Here is a 24,027-nt window from a genome sequence, read left to right as displayed (position 1 = left end):
TGGCCTTTACCAAAGCATTTACAGATGGCCACCGGGCTCTGGCCCACTCCTGTCTCCCCAACTGTTACACCATCTGCAGTTGGGGGTAGTGACAACTAGAGGCAAGGCCCACCACATGCAGCCCTGGCACGCAGAGGCCCTCAGCCTGGGCCCACTGCACCTCCTGGGGGTGCTGGCTGTGCAGGCAGCGGTGGCTTCACAGACAGTAGCCCTGGGATTGGATATGAAAACTGATTACCTCGGACAAGCTACCCAGCCCCTCTGAGCCTCAGTTTCCCCACCAGTAACAGAGGGATCATAAAAGTAGCCACCTCCATTCATTTATTCCTTCTGCACACGTGTATTGAGCATCCACTGTGCGTATCAGCCAGACAGCGCCCCTACTCCTTCCACAGCTAATGTTCCAGGGGAGACAAATGAAACAAGCCAATGTCAGCTGGTGGCCGGTGCTGCCAGGTGAACCAGGTGCAGGGCCACCTGCAGGCTGAGACCAGGGAGGTTCTCTGAAGTGGTGGCCCTTGACCTGAGACTGCACCTGTGAGAAGGAGCCAGAGTGTGACAATCTGGGGTAGCAGCGCATGCCGGGAGAGCTCACTGAAGGAGCAGAGAGGCCTGCGTGGCGGAAGCAGACCTGTCTAGGGAGAGTCCAGAGAGAGACCAGCCGGCTGGAGAGGGGTTTGGAGGTGCTGCAGCAAGCTGGCTGAGCATGGGCTGCTGAGTGGAGGGCAGATAGGGAAGGAGGGAGGGTGGATGGGGGTTGGCGGGCAGGACCAGCGGCTCAGGAGTGGCTGGGGCTGGTGAGGGGATGCGGGTCTGGTGGGCTAGCAGGGTGCCTGTAGCGAGTCAGAGCCCCATGAGCGCCCTGGAGTTGGAAAGGTAGAGGCAGGAACATACAGACCCATTCAGGGGCTGCCCTGCCTTCCGCCGACCAGCACCCCAAGAGCCTGTGAATGAAACACACTGGGCTCGCAGGCGGGGCGCTCGTTCACGTGTGCCTTTGGATTTGCTTCAGAACCTCTGATAGAGCCCAGGTCCCGGGGCTCATGGTGGCCTGGACTTCCAGGTTGTGATGCCAGGAGGGTCCTGGCTGGGAAGCCCCGAGCAGGGCTCAGGCCGTCCATGGGGGGGTCAGTGGCCAGCACCTTCCCTTCCGCCTGCAGGCTGCTGATACGCAGGAGGAAATCCTGGCGGGTTCCTGTGGGGGTGAGCTGGCGGGGCCTCCGGGCTGCTTTTAAGGCCACTGCCCGCCCCGTCCTGCCTGTCTGTGCTGTGCCTGCCTCCTAGAGCTCTTTCCCTACGCCCCGACTCTGTCCTGGACAGCGTGCCCACCAGCCATGGCGGGGCCCCGGGGCCTCCTCCCACTCTGCCTCCTGGCCTTCTGCCTGGCAGGCTTCAGCTTCGTCAGGGGCCAGGTAAGTGTGAGCCAGTCGCAGGGGCACACGGCATCCAGGCCCTGCCGGCCAGCGGTGGGAACAGGGAGGGACTGGACATGGAGGGGCATGGGCCTGGGGAGAAACCGCAGCTGGCACCTGTCTGGCCTCTTAGCAGGCCTGGGGGCTGGCTATTGTGCCCACCACCCCAGGCTGAGGTCTGTGTCCAGCCACCCAGGGTTCAGGGGTGTGTCAGCTTGCCCTCCTCTGACTATGCTGGGCCAGGGCTCCCCAGCCTGCAGCTGAAGGGTACAGAGGCAGGCCTGTCCTGCCCTTCCAGCCCAGACGGAGGCCCAGGTCTTATGTGGCCCTCACCTGGGGGTTGAAGATGTGATCACCTCCAACCCCTGAGGACTACAGATTCATGTGGGGCATGTGTGTGCACGTGTGTGTGCCTGTGTCCAGCCCCAAGAGTACTGGGAAGCAGAATGAGTCACTCACCCTCAGTGTCCGGGGTTATGAGCAGCTGGCAAGGACACACTTCAGCCTCAGAGCTGCCACAGAGCAGCCACAGCCCCGGGCAGGTCCCCTTGAATCCTCACAGCTTCGGGGCAACTCCTCCTGTCCTCCTCGTGAGGAACCCGAAGCCCTAGGATGACGGGGACAGGCCATTCCCACTCTAAAGCCATGCTCCAAACCCCTGCCTGTGATGGCCATCCGTGTGTGCTGGTGAGCAGACAGGGTCCTGGTATGCAGCCACAGCCAGCCCCTTGGTCAGGTCCCTGTGACAGTCTCCTGGCTGCAGGTCTGCTCAGGCCCCATGGTAGGGGCCTCCGGGGGCTTCTGGAAGAGCCTCCCACCCTGGTGATGGGGGTGGTCTCTCTCCTGTGAGGCAGAGCATGCCTGCCTCTTGGGGCAGCTACCACCGTCCCCATGGCACAGATGGGCACACTAAGGTCCAGAGAGGGGAGGACTTGCCCAGGATCCCACAAGCAGTCCAGCCAGGGGCCTAGGCCCCCGGCCACCATCAGGTGCTTTCTCTTGGATGCCTGTGGTCCCTCAGAGAGGCAGCAGGGAGAAGGGCCTCACCAGCTTCAGGACCAGGCCAGGGTTGGGGACAGGAAGATATGAGGCTGAGAAGGCGACAGTGATGGGGGAAGAGCCAAGGGTTCCAGGGCTGTGCTGAGAGCCCTGCAGGTGAGCTCCTGCCCTCCCCTTAACTCAGTTTCCCCCTGTGTACCATGCAAGGGAATTTCAAAGGCCTCCACCACCTCCTCATGCTCTGGGCAGTGAGGACAGAGGTGAGTGAGGGGCCTCAGATTCGAGTTTTTTCCTTGTCAGAGACCTATGGCTCTGACCACTCCTTGTGGATGGGGCTGCAGCAGTGCTGGCCACTCTAACACAGCCACGTGGCCTCTATTCCAGCACCCTGCATAGCTGAGAGCCACTGTAAGTGCACTTGGCCCTCTGTATCTGTGCACCCTGCACTTGGGTTCAACCAACCCTGGATTGAAAATATTCAGGAAAAAAAATGACATCTCTACTGAACATGTTCAGACTTTTTTTCTTTTGAGATGGAGTCTTGCTCTGTTGCCCAGGCTGGAGGGCAGTGGCACGATCTCGGCTCTGTGCGACCTCCACCTCCCAGGTTCAAGCAATTCTCCTGCCTCAGCCTCCCGAGTAACTGGGATTACAGGTGCCCACCAGCACACCCAGCTAATTTTTCAATTTTTAGTAGAGACGGGGTTTCACCATGTTGGCCAGGCTGGTCTCTAACTCCTGACCTCAGGTGATCCACCTGCCTCAGCCTCCCAAAGTGCTGGGATTACAGGTGTGAGCCACTGTGCCCAGCCCCATGTTCAGACTTTTCTATGTACATAGCATTTACATTGTATTCGGTATTATAAGTCAGCTAAGGATGACTTAAGGTATACGAGAGGATGTGCATAGATTATATGTGAATTCGATGCCTTTGTTTGTTTGTTTGTTTGTTTGTTTTGAGATGGTGTCTCGCTCTATTGTCTGGGCTGCATTACAGTGGCACTATCTCAGCTCACTGCAAACTATGCCTCCCAAATTCAAGGGATTCTCCTGACTCAGCCTCCCAAGTAGCTGGGACTACGGGCGCACACCACCACACCTGGCTAATTTTTGTGTTTTTATTAGAGACGGGGTTTCTCCATGTTAGCCAGCCTGGTCTTGAACTCCTGATCTCAGGTGGTCTACCCTCTTTGGCCTCCCAAAGTGCTGGGATTACAGATGAGAGCCACCACTCCCAGCCTCGATTCCATTTTATATCAGGGACTTGAGCATCCACAGATTTTGGTATCTGAGGAGGGTCCTGGAACCAGTCCCCCACAGACACCAAGGAACAACTCTATTAGGAGTGGAAGCTCTGAGGGGAAAGGATGTCCCGGGTAACCTGTTCAGTAACGGCAGCAACAGGACTGGAGTGAAGATGGATTTGGGCAGCAAGGCAGGAAGGCTTTCCTGGAAGGCCCTTAGCACTTGCCCATTCAGCAGCTTTTCACCGAGGGCACGTGGCTAGGCATGTGCGGTGGAGCCTGTGGTGGGAGAGGAGCACGGCCCAGAACCCAGCCCTGCGCCCTCCCTGATCTGACTGAAGGTAGGGGGAAGCAGTTTGGGGTTCCTTCCTCTCTGACAGGGTTTGGATTCTGGGCTCTCAGCCTTAAAAGGTCCCCATGAACAGGGTCCCAGCTTGGGAGAATTTCATCCACCTTCTCACCAAAGACTTCACACTTCGTGTCTCCTCAACTTCCCCCAGCAGCAGAGCCCTGTGGGAAGCAGACATTGCAAAATCAGGTCAGCGGGGGGTGTGGGGTCGGGGGAGACAGCACCCGCTCTGGCTCAGTCCCGAGGTGCCCCCAGGAAGGAGGGAATCTGACTCAGCACTCAGGCTGTGATCCAGCCTCACTCCACCCAGCTGGACCAACGGCGAGATGTGGGCTCAGACCGCCGATGCTCCTTCCAGGCCACGGGGTGGAGGCAGGGCCCCTCGGCTGTGGTCTCGGAGAAGCACTGATGTGGCAGCAGGCTTACCATTCATCAGCATTTCACACACGTTTACAAACACCCAGGTCCTGTGAGTGAGTGTCCACACCAGGCCCCAAAGCTCCCGCTTCCTTCTGGGCCCTAACTCACCCATCACTCCATCTAGCCCTGAATGTCTCAGAGTGCGACCAGCGCAGTCTTACTCAGGCTGAGCCCTTATCCAGAGCTGACCACCATTCCTCCAAGAGCTGGCCCACAGCCAGAATGGTGACTGCGCTGGCAGCTTTGCCCAGCTGGCCAGGTGGCTTTGAGGGGAGCCCACCTCCTGCCAAGCCTCTACCCTGAGCCAGCAGCTGCTCAGCCCTCAAGTTACCCAATTTCCTAGTCACTCCCTGGCTCAGCAAAGGCGAGCCTCAGGATGGGGAACGAGACCACAACATCCCAGCTCCGCCGCTCAACACAGGCTGCTCTGAGCAACTTCCCTGTTTGCAGACCACAGAGGCATGAGCGGAAAAGGCCAAATCACGGTAGCACAGAGGCTCTGGGGCCCTGGTATTTGCCATAAGAAAGTGTCAGGGGCACCATTTCTCCTTTTCTCTTGCTTTGAGAAGCCACACATCTGTAAATTATTCCAGGAAAGGGATGTTCTGGGGTCACTCCCTTTGGACCACAGTGTGGTCAGCATTTTTCAAGATGAGAACATCTCCGCTTCTCTGGGCCAGGCCCAAAGCCTCCCAAACACCTCCCCTCCACCCTATGCCCCTTCCCTATGCCCCTTCCCTGTGCCCCTTCCTCCCACTAGAACTGGGAGTTTAGCTTCACGCCTCCTGGGTTCAGTGCTGAAGGTTGCTGGGACTTTGTTGCCGTAGAAGGCTGGTGGACTTCCAGGAGCTATGGCAGGCCAGTGAATGGGACTCCAGGCCTAGGGCTTTTGTCAGCATCCTTGTGCCCATGCTGTGGTGGCAGGCTGGACTCCTCCCATCTTCCATGCCCCACCCAGTTGCTGAGACCTTCTCCCATTTCATCTCACCACCCCAAGCCCTCTCAAATATCTCCCAATCCATTTCCACTGTTCCTGCCTTGGCCCAGGCCACCTTCAGGTAATGATGGCCTCTTTCCCACCTACACCTGCCCCCGCGACTCTATTCTCCATGCAGCAGCCAGAGGGCCAATTTAAAACAAACTGGCCAGGCACAGTGGCACATGCCTGTAGTCCCAGCTACTCAGGAGGCTGAGGCAGGAGGATCGCCTAAGCCCAGGAGTTCAAGATTACAGTGAGCTAGGGTCACACCACTGCACTCCAGCCAGGGCAACACAGTGAGACCCTTTCTCAAAGACAAAAAACCATAAACTGAGTCATGGGGCTGCCCCAGACTCTGCCTCAGCCAGGTTTACGGAGCTCCTGCACCCCAGCTGCCAGCCCCTCTCTAGCCTCCCCTCGGGCCACTGCCTGCCTTGTCACACGTTTGTTTTTACTTCTTTCCGCTCCCGGCCTTTGCTTCTGCTGTCCCCTAGGCCAGGAGCACTGTCCTTGACCAACTCTTATGCATCCTTCAGGTCCCAAGTCAATGACCACCTCCCTCAGGAAACCACCTGGGGACCCAGCCAGGATGCCCTGGGTTTCCTCAGAGGCTGGCATGGCCTGTTGTCTCCTGTGACTGCCCAGCCCAAACACATGCAGACCAGAGGCCCTGCACACAGCTGCTCACGTGAGCCCAGCCTGTCAGGGCCGGGGCCCTTAGTCTCTGACCCCTGGGAAGCAGAGAAAGCCCTCGCGCTTGGTTAGAGAGGGTCATTTGGTAGCAACGTGGGAAAATGCTCAGAGCAGAGTGGTGGCTGGAGGTCCAGCCCCACGGTGCGTGACTGGAGCCGGCATCGTGCCTGTGCCCATGAGTTGAGGATGGAGTCACCGTGTCCTTCCAAGACAGCATCAGCTCTGTCATTTATTGTTTCTTTATCTTTAAACAAAAGGCAAAAGTGAGCACTAGCCTGGGAGTCTGGGTTTAGTCCCTGGTTCACACCCTGTTCCTGGATGAGATTAGGCAGCAGCCATGTCCTGGGCTTCAGTTTCCTCACCTGAAATGAGCTGGGGGGAGCAACGTGGCTAGATTCTCTAGTGTCAGAGGGTGTGGACTCAGAGCCTTCTGGGCCGGGCACATAAGGACTTGATGTGACATTAACAACGTGTAACAGACAGGTTTCACAGGGCCTTCCCCATCTGCACCGCATTCCCACTGAGTGCCCCCAGGGCATTCTGTGAACCATTCTGTGGACCCCCATAGAACTCAGCTCCTCGCCCAGAACCCTCTGCTTACTCTGACCCCTGAGCAGATGGGAAGTGGCAGCTGGAGGGGTGTGAGCCCTTCCAGCACTGAGGACAGGGTCGGGGCTGGGCGTGGGGTCCAGGCCCCTGACCACACCCTGCCTGTGGCCCAGGTGCTGTTCAAAGGCTGTGATGTGAAAACCACGTTTGTCACTCACGTACCCTGCACCTCGTGCGCAGCCATCAAGAAGCAGACGTGTCCCTCAGGCTGGCTGCGGGAGCTCCCGGATCAGATAACCCAGGACTGCCGGTGCGGGCCACCCCCGTCCTCACCTGTGTCCAGGAGCAACCTGTGGGGTGGCAGGGACTCAGGGAGCCTGACAGGCCCACAAAATGGGGAGAAGCACTCACTTATCCATGCCCCTGTGGCCCCTCCTGGGTGGCAGAGATAGGCGGGGAGGAAGGGGTAAAGGCAAGGGGCAGGAGGGGTTTATGGGGCACCTGCTATGTGCTAGGCCCTGTGCTCAGCTCTGGGCCAGGCAGAGCAGGGAGGTGGGTGGGAGCCCCGGAAGCCAATGTGGGGAGGCTGGGTGGGGGCTGTGCATGGGAGCCTTTTCCATCACCCTGCCCACCCTCTGCCCCCAGCTACGAAGTACAGCTGGGGGGCTCTATGGTGTCCATGAGTGGCTGCAGACGGAAGTGCCGGAAGCAAGTGGTGCAGAAGGCCTGCTGCCCTGGCTACTGGGGTTCCCGGTGCTATGGTATGGGAGAAAGGGGGACCCCGCCTTGCTCCTCTCACCCAGCCCCAGCTCTGGGCAAGCCCTCTGCAGGAGCCACCTGCATTCTCCTTCAACTTGTTCGTTTAATGAATACACACCGAGCGCCTCCAAGGCTCGGTTCCCTCGCTCTTGGGGCCCTGGGGGAGGGGCCGAGTCGGGTTGGCCAGAGCTGCTGGGATCAGGGTAAGCGGAGGGTTCTGGGCACAGAGCTGAGTTCTGTGGGGGTCCACAGAATGCCCTGGGGGCGCTGAGACCCCATGCAATGGCCACGGGACCTGCTTGGATGGCATGGACAGGAATGGGACCTGTGTGTGCCAGGTAAGGACTGGGCAGGGTGGGGTGGGGGCTCAGAAGGGCCACGCTGACTTGGTGCATCCACCACCAGGAAAACTTCCGCGGTTCAGCCTGCCAGGAGTGCCAAGACCCCAACCGGTTCGGGCCTGACTGCCAATCGGGTGAGTGCTTACAAGGCAAGAGGGCACGGCCAGCGTCCACCTGGGGGCCCAAGCGGATGCAGTCCCTACAACCAGCTCCCACCTGTCCCTTCAGCCTCTGTCCCAGCCCCTCAGATTTGCACATCCCTTTCAGGAACGTGTGCTTTGTTTTATCACACCTCCAGCCCTTTGCACATGCTATTCCCCTGAGAGGCCTTCTCCAGGAAGCCCTCTGTGAGCCCCAGGCCGGGCCAGTGCCTTCTGTGATCTCCTACCACCCCTGTGGTCCTGCATCACAGCTCTGTGTTCTTAAGGTTGTACCTGTCTGAGCTGAGTTCTAAAATACAGAGAGCAGGGAGAGGCTGGGGTCCCATCTGTCTCTGTGTGTCCCCTCCCAGTGTGTAGCTGTGTGCACGGCGTGTGCAACCATGGGCCACGTGGGGATGGAAGCTGCCTGTGCTTTGCTGGATACACTGGCCCCCACTGTGATCAAGGTGAGCAGTGCCACTGGGATAGCCTAGGGCAGCAGGTCCCTGTGGCCAGAGCAAAAGAGACTGACTGGGTAAGGATGGGGCCTGAACCTCAGCAGGACCTCTGCCTGGAGCCTAGTTGGGGAAGGAGTGTCATCTGAGACCTCCACTGTCCAGAGGCCCAGGAAGGGCAGGGCCCTACTCCAAGTCACACGGAACAGGCAGGGCCCCTTTGCCACTGTGTTCCTCCCCAGCCTGGGCTTGGGCTCATCAGTGCTCTCTCCACTCTGCTCAGAGCTGCCCGTCTGCCAGGAGCTGCGCTGTCCCCAGAACACCCAGTGCTCCGCAGAGGCTCCCAGCTGCAGGTGCCTGCCTGGCTACACGCAGCAGGGCAGTGAATGCCGAGGTGAGCCTGGACTCGGAGTCCAGGGACTTCAGCTCAGGGCGGGCAGGGGCTGGGAGAGCATCCTTTAACCCAGCAAGTGCAACGTAATTCACAAGGAGGGGGAGCCCATCCTCAAGGCCTAGGTCACCCTGCTGGCCCCAGCCTTCCTGGTGAAAGCTGTGGCGGAGACAGGGCTCCTGGGTGCTTGGCTCACCTGGGCTCTCTCTCTGCCCTGGCAGCCCCCAACCCCTGCTGGCCATCACCCTGCTCACTGCTGGCCCAGTGCTCGGTGAGCCCCAAGGGGCAGGCTCAGTGTCACTGCCCCGAGAACTACCATGGCGATGGGATGGTGTGTCTGCCCAAGGACCCATGCACTGACAACCTTGGTGGCTGCCCCAGCAACTCTACCTTGTGTGTGTACCAGAAGCCGGGCCAGGTGAGCCAGGGTCCCAGGCTGGAACTGTCCCCACAGTGCACCCACACACTGGCTGTGGGACCCTGGGCAAGTCACAGGCCTTCTGGTAGCCTCAGTTTCCCCATTTGTAAAATGGGGAGAGGATAACGATCCTCTTCGGGGAGGGGCTGAGCAGGGCTCTATGGGTAGGGCAGACACCAGTGGTTCTTGGGGTTGGACGTGGTGTTCCCCTCCTGCCCTGTTGGGGGCCAGGCCTTCTGCACCTGCCGGCCAGGCCTGGTCAGCATCAACGGCAACGCCTCTGCGGGCTGCTTCGCCTTCTGCTCCCCCTTCTCCTGTGACCGGTCTGCCACCTGCCAGGTGACTGCTGATGGGAAGACCAGGTGAGCACAGGGGCCTGGGAGCAGAGACAGTGGGTTGGGCAAGCGTGCCCCCTGTGGGGAGGCGTCGGCGAGGGGGGGAGGGGGCACGGGGGAGGGCCTCAGCCTCTGCGCTGACTGGCTCTCCCTGGGCCCCCAGCTGTGTGTGCAGGGAGAGCGAGGTGGGGGATGGGCGTGCCTGCTACGGACACCTGCTCCACGAAGTGCAGAAGGCCACGCAGACAGGCCGGGTGTTCCTGCAGCTGAGGGTTGCCGTGGCCATGATGGGTGCGTGACCCCACTGCTTGCCCACGACCCGACCCCTCACCCCCAGCACAGCTGGCAGGGAGGGAGGGGCTGCCTCTGCAGATTCCGGTTTCTCTGCCCCAGGGCTGTGGGAACAAACAGCGGGCTATGGGGGGTGCATGCAGGGCGTGGGAGCTGTTCTCTAACCTCAAGGCCCCCATCTACCCTAAATCTAGGGCGAATACCCCCACCCCAACTCCCCCACACCAGGTCTGATGCCCGAAGGTCTTCTGAGACCCCAAGGGTCTCCCCAGCTCCCTTCTGATGCTCCCTCGCCCTGCCCCCCAGACCAGGGCTGCCGGGAGATCCTTACCACAGCGGGCCCTTTCACCGTGCTGGTGCCATCCGTCTCCTCCTTCTCCTCCAGGACCATGAATGTAAGCCCCTTCCCATGGTGGAGCTGGCCACCGGCCCTCACCTCCTCCCCTGGATGCGTCCCCAGTCTTCAGGGCCTGAGAACCTGGAAGGCATTAGGGCCTGGGAGGCATCCTGTCCCCTCCATCACTTGGGTAGAGGTGGTGTGAAGAGGACGGGCCCCCCTGGCTCACTTTGCTCCCCGCCTTGCGTCTGCAGGCATCCCTTGCCCAGCAGCTCTGCAGACAGCACATCATCGCAGGGCAGCATATCCTGGAGGACACAAGGACCCAACAAACACGAAGGTGGTGGACGCTGGCCGGGCAGGAGATCACCGTCACCTTCAACCAATTCACGGTGAGGGAGGAGCCTCAGCCTGGGGACAAGAGGAGTCACAGCCTGGCAAGGGTGTGCAGGTGGGAGGGAGTCTCGGGACGGGGGGCTGGCATATGGGATCTGGCCAGACCTCTTGTGTCTCACCAGAAATACTCCTACAAGTACAAAGACCAGCCGCAGCAGACGTTCAACATCTACAAGGCCAACAACATAGCAGCCAATGGCGTCTTCCACGTGGTCACTGGCCTGCGGTGGCAGGCCCCCTCTGGGACCCCTGGGGATCCCAAGGTGAGCCAGCATCCTCCCCTCCCCTCGCCTGTGCTGCTGGGTAACCTCAGACCCCTGCAGAGAGCAGTGAGTGGGCAGGAGCCATTCTGCTAGGGGCTGGAGCACAGCTTCTCCCCGCTGGGCTGAAGCAGCCTCACCCCCTTCCCTGGGGCCCTTACACTCATCCCTCCTTACAGAGAACTATCGGACAGATCCTTGCCTCTACCGAGGCCTTCAGCCGCTTTGAAACCATCCTGGAGGTAAGCTCGGGGGAGGGGTCCTAGCCCATGTGGGCTTCTGGGCCAGGACTCGTTATCCCAGATTCTGCCCCACAGTGACCTGGGGTTCTGAAGTAGCATGGCCTCTGCCCATGCCCCCGTCCTCAAGCCTGAGGTTCTGTGGTAGCGTGGACCCATTGCCCGTGTCTCCCACTTACTCAGTGGGAGTTTCCTGCAGGCCAAAGCTGGCAGGGCCCAGGCAGGACTCAGAGGTGGAGGCTGGCCATGCAGCCCCCTGAGCCTCCCTTGCACCGCCACAGAACTGTGGGCTGCCCTCCATCCTGGACGGACCTGGGCCCTTCACAGTCTTTGCCCCAAGCAATGAGGCTGTGGACAGCTTGCGTGACGGCCGCCTGATCTACCTCTTCACAGCGGTAAGCTCAGCGGGAGAAGGGGCTGCGGGTATGGGGGCACCAGGACCTCCACACTCCCCCACAGTTCCTCTAGGAGCCAAACCCTCTCTCCCTGCCAGGGTCTCTCTAAACTGCAGGAGTTGGTGCGGTACCACATCTACAACCACGGCCAGGTGCGAGGTCTTTCTCTGGGGAGCAGCCTGCTTGTACCCAGTGGGCCTGCCTGCAGGTTCTGGACTTCCCCAATGCCCCATCTCTTCTCCATCTCCCCTCCCTTCTCATCTGTTCTGCTATAGCACAGAGTCTAGGGGACCAAGGGGGTGGCCGTGAGCCTCCTGGGCAGGACTGGGCATGGCCCCAAAGTGTGGCCAGAGCCCCGCCTAAAGCCACACTGTCCCTTGCCCCAGCTGACCGTTGAGAAGCTCATCTCCAAGGGTCGGATCCTCACCATGGCGAACCAGGTCCTGGCTGTGAACATCTCTGAGGAGGTGAGGTGCACGGACACCTGGGCGGATGGTGTGGCTGGGGGTGACCAGTGCCCACTGGCCTCTCAGCCTTGTGTGCTCCGAGCCCTGTGGTGGGCAGGACACTGCTAGGCCCTGGTGGGGTCATGGGGAAGGAAGCGGGCAGAGATCAAATTCCTCTGCTGGGGCCCAATGAGGGTTAAGGGGGAGGACTCCAAAAAGGAGCCTGGAGCACACAGTAGGGCTGCCCCATGTGGTAGAAGCCATGTGGGTAAGGGCCCGGAGCCTGGAGCAGTGTCGTTGGCCAGAGCTGAGGGAGAGGTGGCTGGCATGGCAGGCGGGGCCTTCAGCAGCTCACTGAGCTGCCTGTCTGCTTTAACTGGGCTGCAGGGGTGGAGGCGGGCAGCCCCACTGGGCCAAGGAGGCGGGCAGCCCCACTGGGCCAAGGCCAGCTGGGCTGGGGGTTGGCTCAGTGGGTCTCTGCCGCAGGGGCGCATCCTGCTGGGACCCGAGGGGGTCCCGCTGCAGAGGGTAGACGTGATGGCCGCCAATGGCGTGATCCACATGCTGGACGGCATCCTGCTGCCCCCCACCATCCTGCCCATCCTCCCCAAGCACTGCAGCGAGGAGCAGCACAAGATCGTGGCGGTGAGCCTGACCTGCACAGCCAGGGCCCTGCTCACTAACCCCAGTCAGTGCTGGAGCGGCGATCCTCTTCCCAGGGAGAGGCGCTAAGTCAGGGCTGGGCTGACGCCGCCTCTGAGGCCCTGCTGGCAGACTCCCAAGAACTCACCTGTCCTTCCCCCACACTCACCCTCACCAGGACTATGATTCCATCTTTGAGATTTTTTTTTTTTTTTTTTTTTTTTTTTGAGGTAGGGTCTCACTCTGTCGCCTAGGCTGGAGTGCAGTGGCGCAATCCCAACTCACTGTAGCCTCCGCATCCTGGGTTCAAGCGATTCTCATGCCTCAGCCTTCCGAGTAGCTGGGATTACAGGCGTTTGCCAACATGCCTGGCTAATTTTTGTATTTTTAGTAGAGACGGGGTTTCACCATGTTGGCCAGGCTGGTCTCAAACCTCTGACCTCAGGTGATCCGCCCACCTCAGCCTCCCAAAGTGCTGGGATTACAGGCATGAGGCACTGCGCCTGGCCTGAGATAACTCTTGCATCCTCCACTGCTCCATCCCCTTTCACTCACTCTGTGCCTGCCTCTGGCCTCTCTGCTGTTTTCCAGAGACTCTAGCTCTGCCCGGCTCAGGGCTTCTGCCCCTGCTCTCCCCTGCCTGGAACGCCAGTGCTGGGCTTCCTGTGGTTGGCTCTTCTCATCCCTTAATCCCCACTCAATGTTCCCTTCTCTGGGTTTGCCGAGTAAATAAACAATGACTAACCCCTCTCCCCATCCTGCCTCTGCCCTGCCCAGGGCTCCTGTGTGGACTGCCAAGCCCTGAACACCAGCACGTGTCCCCCCAACAGTGTGAAGCTGGTGAGCACCCTTTGGCCCAGCTCTCAGGGCTTCCTGACTGCCTGTTGAGGTTTCTGCCCTGGGTCACAGGGGTGGGTGGGGGAAGCAGAGGCTAGGAGGCTAGATCAGACCTGGAGGCTAAGTGCTTTACAGCCCCACTGGACCAGGGTGGGAGTTCTGGACCCAGGGGGCAGAGATCCCTTAACCAGGGCTGCCTAGCAAAGGGGCTGGCCCAGAACCCACACCCACTGACTGGCTTTGCATGGCCCACCCCAGGACATCTTCCCCAAGGAGTGTGTCTACATCCATGACCCAACTGGGCTCAATGTGCTAAAGAAGGGCTGTGCCAGCTACTGCAACCAAACCATCATGGTAAGCATGGGCATGGGTGCCCACTCCCAGGTCACCCGGGCACCTGCTGCTCCTCAGGGGTCCCCAAGCTGGGGCTGAGTGGGCTACCTTCCTCAGAGGATGCACTGCAGCCTAACGGTGGAAAAGGGGTCCCAGAGAAACCTTATCCACTCCGTCACTCTGGAGATGGGGCCAGGGAGCAGAGGCAGCCTGGGCAGGGAGGGCACGGCCCCAGATGGCCTCTTGGATCTGCCCTGTCTCTTACAGGAACAAGGCTGCTGCAAAGGTTTTTTCGGGCCTGACTGCACGCAGTGTCCTGGGGGCTTCTCCAACCCCTGCTATGGCAAAGGCAATGTGAGTCCCATCCTCTCCTGGGGTGAGGTATGGGGAAGACAGGGACTCCTTCACCGGTTGGCCAGTGACTGGCTGTGTGTCTGGGCCAAGCCTGCCACTCTCTGGCCTTGGGATCCTCATATCTAGGCAGTGGAAAGTTGGGTCAAATTATTTCTCATATTTTAATTAAAAATAATTAGGCCGGGTGCAATGTCTCACGCCTGTAATCCCAGCACTTTGAGAGGCTCAGGTGGGCAGATCACTTGAGGTCAGGAGTTCAAGACCAGCCTGGTCAACATGGCAAAACCCTGTCTCTACTAAAAATACAAAAATTAGTCTGGTGTCATGGCACACACCTGTAATCCCAGCTACTCAGGAGGCTGAGGCAGGAAAATCACTTGAACCTGGGAGGCGGAGGTTGCAGTGAGCCAAGATCGCCCCACTGCACTCCAGCCTGGGCAACAGAGTGAGATTCCATCCCAAAATAATAATAATAATAATAATAATAGATAGATAGATAGATAGATAGTTTTGGCATTTATTTCCAAAAAGGCTACTTGGCAGTTTTCTTTTGTGTTCTGTTTTTACCACTTTGTAATATCAGGGCTACTTTAGCACCTGGCTATAGAAGAACACAGGAGTTATGTGTTTCTGGTTTGAGCAAATGTTGCTCATAAAGCCTCCAAGGCCAGGTGCCTTTTAGGGGCTAGGTCTTTGGCGGCATCAGTGATTTTGAAGATCCCTTCCAGGATGAGCTCTCATGGGTAGCAAGAGCTCAGAGCCAGCCCATGAAAGGAGGGGGTGTTGGGAGAGGGGATGTAGAGAATCCCTTTCCCATGACTGAACCTGCCTTCTGCTCACTCTCTAGTGCAGTGATGGGATCCAGGGCAACGGGGCCTGCCTCTGCTTCCCAGACTACAAGGGCATCGCCTGCCACATCTGCTCCAACCCAAACAAGCATGGAGATCAATGCCAGGAAGGTGAGTGGTCCTGGCTCAGGCCACCTCCTAGGGAGAAAAAAGGTCTGCTTAGAAATGGGTCTGGGGGCTCTCAAGAAGGGAAATGAAGCCCCAGGAGGAGGGATGAAGGCCAAGGAGAGTGGAGGAAGATTTGAGAACAGAAAGGAGATGTTGTCTGCTTCACCCATGCCAGGAAGGGAATTGTGGCTTAATTTAAAGTATGCGGGACTTAGGTCAGACACACTGAAGAACTTCCTGATGGTGGTGTTGGGATCAGGGCAACTAGAATGGGATAAGTGAAAGCTCAGAATGCCCCCCTCACATTTCATCTGCCTGCCCATTGAGTCTGAGATAACCTCTGATTTTTCCACCCTGAAGTCAAATCTGTACTGGCTGCCCCACTCCCTATATCCCCCAAACCCATCCTGGCCCCCAGCCAGCCCTGCCTCCTGCTTCTCAGTTTCCCTGCTCCCATCTACTCCCTACAGACTGCGGCTGTGTCCATGGTCTCTGCGACAACCGCCCAGGCAGTGGGGGGGTGTGCCAGCAGGGCACGTGTGCCCCTGGCTTCAGCGGCCGGTTCTGCAATGAGTCCATGGGGGACTGTGGGCCCACAGGGCTGGCCCAGCACTGCCACCTGCATGCCCGCTGTGTTAGCCAGGAGGGTGTTGTCAGGTGAGGACCCACACCTTCTGTCTGCCCCACCCGTGACCTTTCATACCTGAGGCTCACTGGAGCCCCCTCCTTCACCCACCCCCAGATGTCGCTGTCTTGATGGCTTTGAGGGTGATGGCTTCTCCTGCACACCCAGCAACCCCTGCTCCCACCCGGACCGTGGAGGCTGCTCAGAGAATGTCAGTCCCCTTGCTCCTTCCCTGAAGTTCTGACCCAGAGGCAGGAGGTGGGATGCCCTGGCCCTCTGCCTACGTTCCTGTGTCCCTGAGTTATTTATCCATGGCTCTCATAGGCTGAGTGTGTCCCTGGGTCCCTGGGCACCCACCACTGCACATGCCACAAAGGCTGGAGTGGGGATGGCCGCGTCTGTGTGGCTATTGACGAGTGTGAGCTGGACGTGAGAGGTGGCTGCCACACCGATGCCCTCTGCAGCTATGTGGGCCCCGGGCAGGTGAGGTGCAGCAGAGAAGGGGTGGGGGCCTTGGTTCTGGGGGACTCTCTCCCTGCCCCATCTGACTCCTGGAAAGCAGAGTCAGGTGCTCAGGGTCTGGAACCTCAGGTGCAGATGAGAACCCAGTGCTGACATGCTGAGTAGTAGCATCTGGGATTCGCTCCTTCATCCATCCACTCATTGCTTTCCCAGGTGTTTTCAGGCACCTATTCCATGCTAGTCCCTGTTCTAGACGTAGGGAATGCGATACTGAGCAAAGCAGGAAAAGCCTCTGCCCGTGGGAGTGACCTCCCCAAAACTTTAGCCTCATGGAAATCCAGCCCTGGAGCTTTGCAGTGTCTGAATCTAGTCACGGGAGCTCAGAACCTGGAGCCTTCCACGCGGAGCATTTCAGGACCGGTGAACCAGCGTTTGGACAGGCATTGAAGACTGTCTAACACGCCAAGTGGGAGGCCAGGCCTGGCTGGTCAGGGTCAGCCTCTGCATGGCCAGGCCTGTGGGGCTCCCTGTCCTCCCAACTCCAAGGTGGCCTCTGGACACCAGCACGTGGGGCCTTAGCAGTAAGAACTGACAGGTGTAAGAGCTGGAGCTCCAAACCCCATTAGGGCCTTAATTCAGAACAGAGGTGTTGAATGAGCCAGTGAGATTCCCCCAACGTGCAAACAAGGGCACCTGAGAGCTGAGGGTTCTCACTGGTCACTCACCTGCAGTGTAGACATGCCCAGGGGCACTGGCATTTGGTTGGGGGACTAGAGCAGTTGAGTAGGGTGGCAGGGCTGGAGGTGTGATCTAAGCCACTATCCTGGGGCTGGCCTTGGCAGGTACCTACCCACTTGCCACAAGCTGTTGGCCTTAATGGCCCTGGCAGGGCCCCAGGCTCCAAGTGCAGGGGCACCAAGTCTCCATGGACGCTTCTCTGCGAATGCTCTCACCTCTGTGGACTCATCCTGAGAGCCAGTCTCCCCTTAGGGCCTCTGTCTCCCCATCTGGAGCACAGATCTCTGAGAGGAGGGCTGGGAGAAGTTCCTCTGGGGTCTGGGCAGACCTCCCCGGGGGCAGTGACCAGAGAGAGCCAAGTAATGGAGGAAGAAAGGGTTGGATGCTCATCATAAGAAAAGGCCATCTGTTCCTAACCTTTCCAGAGCCGATGCACCTGCAAGCTGGGCTTTGCCGGGGATGGCTACCAGTGCAGCCCCATCGACCCCTGCCGAGCAGGCAATGGCGGCTGCCACGGCCTGGTAAGGGGGTGCAAGGCTCAGAGCCCTGGGGAAGCTTTCTGGGGTGAGCCTGGGCTGCAGCTGTCTCCCTCCCTCCCCATCTCTGGGTGTCTCTCTGTATCCTGTCAGGATTGAGATCTTTCTAAACTTCAACCATGTCACTCCTCTCCCCCTTCACCTGCCCCTGCCCAGCCTCCTCTCTCTGTTCCACTCCTGCCCCGCTTCCACTGTCCTTGGCTGCGCTGAGCTCCTCGCCGTCCCCTGCCCTTGCTCCACCCTACCACACCCCTGCCTCTTCGAGCCGCACCTGGGCCTGGCTAGCTCCTCCTGCTCTCAGCTCTGGCTCCTGAGGATACAGGGCCTCCTGGGTGCTCCCACAGCCCTGAGCTCCCTCGCACCCACCTGGCATGGGTAATGCTTGTGTCAAACGCCCAGTGATCCTGGGGAGCAGGGCTAGGCACACCGAAGGAGTGCCACCAACACAGACTGGGTGGCTGCAGAGCAAAGGGCAGGGGCTGGGGCTGGACAGGCAGAGAGATGGGGGAGGGAGGGGCCCAGCTGCCATCTGGTTCTGAATGGAGGCCCTTTCTCACTCCCACCCCAGGCCACCTGCCGGGCAGTGGGGGGAGGTCAGCGGGTCTGCACGTGCCCCCCTGGCTTTGGGGGTGATGGCTTCAGCTGTTATGGAGACATCTTCCGGGTAAGAGGTGCTCAGACTCGTTTTCTGTCTTCCCTGTGCTTGGGGAGGAGCCCTCTCCACCACCTCAGGTGGGAAAGGGACACTGCTCAGGATCCGTGGTGGGGAAGGGGCTTGAATTTGCCCTTGGTCCTGTGACCTCAGCCTTTTCCCTTCCCTTAGGAGCTGGAGGCAAATGCCCACTTCTCCATCTTCTACCAGTGGTTTAAGGTAGGACAGGGCAGAATGCTGGGATTGAGGGCTCAAATCCAGGAGGCCTGCCTGGATGGAGGGGTGCCATATAACATCTCCAAGAGTGGGAGGTTGGGGGCAGGCCTGGAGCCTAGAGCAGGGGATCTGAAGATGATGGCTGCCTTCCTCACTCCTCCTGTCCCTGCTCCCTGTGTGCGTGCAGAGTGCCGGCATCACGCTTCCTGCTGACCGCCGAGTCACAGCCCTGGTGCCCTCCGAGGCTGCGGTCCGTCAGCTGAGCCCCGAGGACCGAGCTTTCTGGCTGCAGCCAAGGATGCTGCCGAACCTGGTCAGGTGGGGCCGCCATTGCCAGGCTGTGGGAGGGGGCTTCCTTGTGGGACCCAGTCCCTCCCCAGCGAGTCCTTAGCCTGGCAGGCACTCACCCCTTGGGCTGGGCCCAGTCCCAAAGGTCTCTGTAAGTTACACTAACCTGATTCCATGACCCCCCTAAACTGTGCCCTGTCAGGGCCCATTTTCTCCAGGGTGCCCTGTTCGAGGAGGAGCTGGCCCGGCTGGGTGGGCAGGAAGTGGCCACCCTGAACCCCACCACACGCTGGGAGATTCGCAACATTAGTGGGGTATGTGGTGAACTCTGGGCAGAAAAGGGGACCGGGTGGGGCAGGGGAGGGAGCCTGAGTGGCTGCAGGCTCTCCCACTTCAGAGGCCCCATGGGATGAGATTGGGGTCCCCTCGCCCTGCCCAGAGCCGGGCTCAAAGGACGCATTGCTGATGGGCACTGAGTCGCTGGGCCAGGAGTGACTGCCTGCAGGGGCTCTCTGTCCATCTGAGTCTGCACATGCACACCCACCCCTCTCACCACGGGCCCTGGGGAGGGTCTGTGTGCCCAGCTGCTGGGTCCTGAGTCTGACTCAGGATCTGAGTCAGCTCCTGGGAGGAGCTTCTGTGCAGAACCCAGCCCGTGGGCCAGCCTGCGGACCACCTGTGGGTGCCTGTGTGCCTGGCAGTCTCTCTGTTGGGGCTGCCCCACCTTTAAGGGTCTATCTGTGCCCACCTGTGGCTAAGCTCTGCTGCTGCCTTCCAGAGGGTCCGGGTGCAGAATGCCAGCGTGGACGTGGCTGACCTCCTTGCGACCAACGGTGTCCTACACATCCTCAGCCAGGTACAGCAGGAGGAGGGTGTGTGCAGGGAAACTTGCAGGCAGGCCGTGAAGCAATGACATACTGACCAGGCCCTGTGCTCTGTACCAGGTCTTATTGCCCCCCCGAGGGGATGTGCCCGGTGGGCAGGGGTTGCTGCAGCAGCTGAACTTGGTGCCTGCCTTCAGCCTCTTCCGGGAGTTGCTGCAGGTATGGAAGGCTGGCAAGAGGGGACGTGCCTGCTCGGGGGACACTGTGCCCCAGGTCCAGAGGGACCTGGCTGGCTCCCAGTGTCAGGACTGACAACTAATATGCCCATCCCTGACCTCCACCCCATCCCTAGCACCATAGGTTGGTGCCCCAGATTGAGGCTGCCACTGCCTACACCATCTTTGTGCCCACCAACCGCTCCCTGGAGGCCCAGGGCAACAGCAGCCACCTGGTGAGGCCATGGGGATGGGGCAATGGCGGGGAGGGCAAAGGCACAGAGGGCAAGCCTCCAATCCCACCACGAAGGGACACAGTGGGTGTGGCGTGCTGTCCAGGGCACTTAGTTATCCTGCAGTCCCCTGGGTTCTCTCTTTCTCTCCCAGGACGCAGACACAGTGCGGCACCATGTGGTCCTGGGGGAGGCCCTCTCCATGGAAACCCTGCGGAAGGGTGGACACCGCAACTCCCTCCTGGGCCCTGCCCACTGGATCGTCTTCTACAACCACAGTGGCCAGGTTTGGGGGTCAGGGAGCAAGGAGACCCTAGCCTGGGCCCCTACCCCTGAAGATCCCTTTCCTTTGGAGTTTCCCCAGCTGTGAGCCTCCAACCTCTAACCTCTGCTCCAGGGAGCCCCCCCCGCCCTGGAGTACTGCCTGACCTTACAGCCCTGCCAGGTGAGGGTGGTGGGTGGGTGGGTGGATTCAGCCTCCATCCCTCTCCCCAGCCTGAGGTGAACCATGTGCCACTGGAAGGCCCCATGCTGGAGGCCCCTGGCCGCTCGCTGATTGGCCTGTCGGGGGTCCTGACGGTGGGCTCAAGTCGCTGCCTGCATAGCCACGCTGAGGCCCTGCGGGTGAGAGGCTGGGGCCAGAGGAAGGCTGGCACGGGAGTTCAGAGCTGGGAGGGGCTGGCTGACCTGACTAGTGGGGAGGGGCGCATGGTCAGCCTGTCCTGGAGGAAGGGCAGGGATCCAGGCCTGGACTGCCTGATGCCCCACCCTTTTTCCCTCTAGGAGAAATGTGTAAACTGCACCAGGAAATTCCGCTGCACTCAGGGCTTCCAGCTGCAGGTGAGACTGGGCTTAGCGCAGCTCTGTCCCTGCGTTGCCTGCCCTCGCTTCTTCCAAGGTGCCCAATTCCCTCACCCTCCGGCCCAGTTTTGCTTGGCCCAGGCATCCAGGCACAGGGAACTGGGTGGCTGATGTCCCCATAGAGGCCTGGAGGGCTGGCCTGGCTCTGCTGAGGGGAGACTCCCTCAGACTTGCGGCCTGAGGCTTGGATCCTGTCCGCCCTCTCCCATCAGTCTGCCTGTCTTGGTACCTCTCTGACCCTTCTGCTGTTCTGCTCAGCTGCCTAACACCTGTAGTCCATCTGTGTGTCTCCCCATTCACTGCCCTGCCCCTGCCCAAGCCACTGGCTGACCCCTCCTGCCTGTCCCCGTTTCCAGGACACACCCAAGAAGAGCTGTGTCTACCGATCTGGCTTCTCCTTCTCCCGGGGCTGCTCTTACACATGTGCCAAGAAGATCCAGGTTTGCCCTGAAGCCCCCACCCCAAGCCTGTCCAGAGAGAAGGAGGTGGGAGTGGGTGGGGGCCCAGGGAGGAGCCTAGTTTGGATCTTAAGGGCAGAGACTGGGCTGGGACTAGGGTGAGGCCAGAACCCAGAGGAAGGAGAGGGGAGAGAGGTCTGAAGTCAGAGGGCGTTTGTCCCTGTGTCAACTCCCCCAGGGAGAGGGAGTGGAGACGGTGAGAGGAAGAAAGGGCAGTTCAGAGCTGGCTCCATCAGCAAAACCCCAGGGGCAGCGACTGGGCCTGGCTCGGCCCCTCACTGTGGGATCTGGGTGCAGCCCTTCCTTGCTTGAGCCTCAGTTTCCCCACCCTGCCAGAGGGAGGGTTTTAGGAGGTATCTCTGTGTCTCTTTCAGCTCTGAGCTGCTCGTCCCTGGGTCTGGGGTTCTGAGGGGTTTTGCTCCGTGGCTCTGTGGCCCTGAGATGCCCCCATTCCCCTTCCCCCTGACACCTTGCTGGGCCTCTCTCACCCTCTCTCCCACCCCCACACTGACAGGTGCCGGACTGCTGCCCTGGTTTCTTTGGCACGCTGTGTGAGCCATGCCCAGGGGGCCTGGGGGGGGTGTGCTCAGGCCATGGGCAGTGCCAGGACAGGTTCCTGGGCAGCGGGGAGTGCCACTGCCATGAGGGCTTCCATGGAACGGCCTGTGAGATGTGTGAGCTGGGCCGCTACGGGCCCAACTGCACTGGAGGTGAGGACTGGGGAGGGGCGGGGGTGGGCTTCCTGGCAGCAGAGAGCAGCCTGGAGACCCCAGCCAGGACAGGATGGAGGCACTGGGCAACTCCTGTCCTCCTTTATCCCACTGCAGTGTGTGACTGTGCCCATGGTCTGTGCCAGGAGGGGCTGCAAGGGGACGGAAGCTGTGTCTGTAACGTGGGTTGGCAGGGCCTCCGCTGTGACCAGAGTGAGTGGGTCCCAAGGGGGAGGGGGCAGGTGGCTACTGAGGAGGCTGTTCCTGGGTCTGAATGACCAGAGTCATCCTCCTGGCCCCCCAGAAATCACCAGCCCTCAGTGCCCTAGGAAGTGCGACCCCAATGCCAAGTGAGTGGGCCCAGCCTGGGGCAGGTGGGCAAGTGGTGGGGAGCCTGGGGGTCAAGGCACAGCTGGACAGGCATGGGCTGAGCTGCTGCTACCACCCCTCCCAGCTGCGTGCAGGACTCGGCCGGAGCCTCCACCTGCGCCTGTGCTGCGGGATACTCCGGCAATGGCATCTTCTGTTCAGGTCCAGCCACATGGATGCCCAGGGCCCTCCCTGAAATTTTGGGGTGGCTGTCCCCACAGAGCCCCCTTCACTTCCTCTAGGCCCAGCCCTCCTCACTGTCCCATCTCAGGACTCACCCTTCCCTCTGACCTTTTCCTTTCTCTCACGCCCTCCTCTCCTGTCCTGCCCCTGGCCCCGTGCCTGCTCCTAAGGACTCTCTGGGACCATCTCCCCTTAGAGGTGGACCCCTGTGCCCATGGCCATGGGGGCTGCTCCCCTCATGCCAACTGTACCAAGGTGGCACCTGGGCAGCGGACATGCACCTGCCAGGATGGCTACATGGGCGACGGGGAGCTGTGCCAGGGTGAGACTAGGCCCCCAACCTGGGTTGTATGTGGGGCTAGGGGTCTGGCTGCAGTGATCTGAGTCAGATTAGGAAGGGCTGAAGGGGCACGTGGGACTTGTGGGGACTGGGGGCGCTGAGAGAGGAGGGGGTGGGACAGATGAAGGTACAGAGGACAGATGAAGGTGGGGGGCCGCTAAGGGCCACCCCCATCCCAGTGTCTCTTCCCCCAGAAATTAACAGCTGTCTCATCCACCACGGGGGCTGCCACATTCACGCCGAGTGCATCCCCACTGGCCCCCAGCAGGTCAGCATGGCAGGGTTGGACACGGGGGGGACCATGCCATGCCCTCACAGGATGGGGCCTCCCTTCAGGGCAGGCTCAGGGAGGGGGTGACCCTTTTACCCAGGGTGCTGGCCAGCTGTTGGCTCCCAGTAGCCCCACTGATCAAGACTGGGGACAGGTCTCTTGCAGCTGCCACGAGGGTTACAGCGGGGATGGCATCCGGACCTGCGAGCTCCTGGACCCCTGCTCTAAGGTCAGACCCCTAGTCCTGCCCTCCTCCTTCACTGAGGAGAAGGAGAGGGGACTGAGGCAGGAAACAGCCCTTCTCACCTCCAGCAGGGTCCTAAGGGCCTCTGCAGGGTGGGCTGTCCTGCCCTCAAGCTCGAGTTTAATCAGTAGCAAATAGGATCTGGGGGGCTGAGCAGAGGCCTTCATGGCCTCTTTCACAGGGCTGAGTGGGATAGAGAAGTCCTGGAAGCCACTGATACCTTCCTCTCCTGTCCCTGCCTCAGAATAATGGAGGCTGCAGCCCATATGCCACCTGCAAAAGCACAGGGGATGGCCAGAGGACATGTACCTGCGACACAGCCCACACCGTGGGGGATGGCCTCACCTGCCGTGCCCGAGTCGGCCTGGTAATGATGCCCAAGTCAGACCCCTGATCTGGTCTTGGCTGTGCCCCATGGGCCTGACGCATGGTCTTGGCAAAGACCCGATTTGATCCTGATCCTGGCCCTGACCATGACACTGAGCCTGACCCCTGACTGTATCTGGGCCTGACCCCAGCTATGACCTATGAAACTAGCCGTGACCCCAACTCAGACCCCGCGGCTTTCCTTTCCTCATGTCTGCCTTGGCTAGACCTTGGGCCGCAGGTGCTGGGACAGGCACCAGGCCCTGAATGGGGGCCGCCCCAAATCTGAGCTGACCCTCGCCCCCCCAGGAGCTCCTGAGGGATAAGCATGCCTCATTCTTCAGCCTCCGCCTCCTGGTGAGTGGCCAGCTTGGGCCTCTGTGACCTGCAAGTCCCACTCCTCTCTGGGCTTCTGTTCCCATTTGGTCAGGGGGTTGGCTGGTTTGTTCTCTCTGAGTCCAGGTCT

At 60.1% G+C, this 24,027-nt stretch overlaps 1 protein-coding gene across 1 annotated transcript in view; it reads left to right on the top strand.

Moving 5' to 3' along the window:
- Positions 1–1,306: 1,306 nt before the first annotated feature.
- STAB1 (stabilin 1) overlaps positions 1,307–24,027 on the top strand; it is a 28,680-nt gene continuing 5,959 nt past the window's right edge. The window contains exons 1-46 of the mRNA XM_032161317.2: positions 1,307–1,412; positions 6,819–6,955; positions 7,291–7,406; positions 7,657–7,742; positions 7,810–7,879; positions 8,257–8,352; positions 8,624–8,734; positions 8,953–9,149; positions 9,381–9,511; positions 9,648–9,775; positions 10,082–10,170; positions 10,367–10,504; positions 10,631–10,771; positions 10,948–11,010; positions 11,289–11,402; positions 11,501–11,554; positions 11,789–11,869; positions 12,335–12,493; positions 13,268–13,330; positions 13,586–13,681; positions 13,928–14,014; positions 14,862–14,973; positions 15,441–15,627; positions 15,713–15,806; positions 15,920–16,078; positions 17,221–17,316; positions 17,900–17,995; positions 18,155–18,202; positions 18,387–18,517; positions 18,690–18,801; positions 19,266–19,343; positions 19,432–19,530; positions 19,664–19,762; positions 19,914–20,045; positions 20,255–20,383; positions 20,543–20,599; positions 20,977–21,060; positions 21,593–21,788; positions 21,906–22,001; positions 22,093–22,138; positions 22,243–22,319; positions 22,537–22,662; positions 22,875–22,948; positions 23,106–23,180; positions 23,440–23,562; positions 23,871–23,918. Coding sequence (XP_032017208.1) covers positions 1,335–1,412; positions 6,819–6,955; positions 7,291–7,406; positions 7,657–7,742; positions 7,810–7,879; positions 8,257–8,352; positions 8,624–8,734; positions 8,953–9,149; positions 9,381–9,511; positions 9,648–9,775; positions 10,082–10,170; positions 10,367–10,504; positions 10,631–10,771; positions 10,948–11,010; positions 11,289–11,402; positions 11,501–11,554; positions 11,789–11,869; positions 12,335–12,493; positions 13,268–13,330; positions 13,586–13,681; positions 13,928–14,014; positions 14,862–14,973; positions 15,441–15,627; positions 15,713–15,806; positions 15,920–16,078; positions 17,221–17,316; positions 17,900–17,995; positions 18,155–18,202; positions 18,387–18,517; positions 18,690–18,801; positions 19,266–19,343; positions 19,432–19,530; positions 19,664–19,762; positions 19,914–20,045; positions 20,255–20,383; positions 20,543–20,599; positions 20,977–21,060; positions 21,593–21,788; positions 21,906–22,001; positions 22,093–22,138; positions 22,243–22,319; positions 22,537–22,662; positions 22,875–22,948; positions 23,106–23,180; positions 23,440–23,562; positions 23,871–23,918 — 4,809 coding nt within the window. The 5' untranslated portion in view covers positions 1,307–1,334. The remainder of the gene's footprint in view (positions 1,413–6,818; positions 6,956–7,290; positions 7,407–7,656; positions 7,743–7,809; positions 7,880–8,256; positions 8,353–8,623; positions 8,735–8,952; positions 9,150–9,380; positions 9,512–9,647; positions 9,776–10,081; positions 10,171–10,366; positions 10,505–10,630; positions 10,772–10,947; positions 11,011–11,288; positions 11,403–11,500; positions 11,555–11,788; positions 11,870–12,334; positions 12,494–13,267; positions 13,331–13,585; positions 13,682–13,927; positions 14,015–14,861; positions 14,974–15,440; positions 15,628–15,712; positions 15,807–15,919; positions 16,079–17,220; positions 17,317–17,899; positions 17,996–18,154; positions 18,203–18,386; positions 18,518–18,689; positions 18,802–19,265; positions 19,344–19,431; positions 19,531–19,663; positions 19,763–19,913; positions 20,046–20,254; positions 20,384–20,542; positions 20,600–20,976; positions 21,061–21,592; positions 21,789–21,905; positions 22,002–22,092; positions 22,139–22,242; positions 22,320–22,536; positions 22,663–22,874; positions 22,949–23,105; positions 23,181–23,439; positions 23,563–23,870; positions 23,919–24,027) is intronic.

This window comes from Hylobates moloch, unplaced genomic scaffold (genome assembly GCF_009828535.3).
Source record: "Hylobates moloch isolate HMO894 unplaced genomic scaffold, HMol_V3 SCAFFOLD_8, whole genome shotgun sequence".
Classification (NCBI taxonomy): Eukaryota; Metazoa; Chordata; class Mammalia; order Primates; family Hylobatidae; genus Hylobates; species Hylobates moloch.
This window is presented reverse-complemented; position numbering and strand designations above follow the sequence as displayed.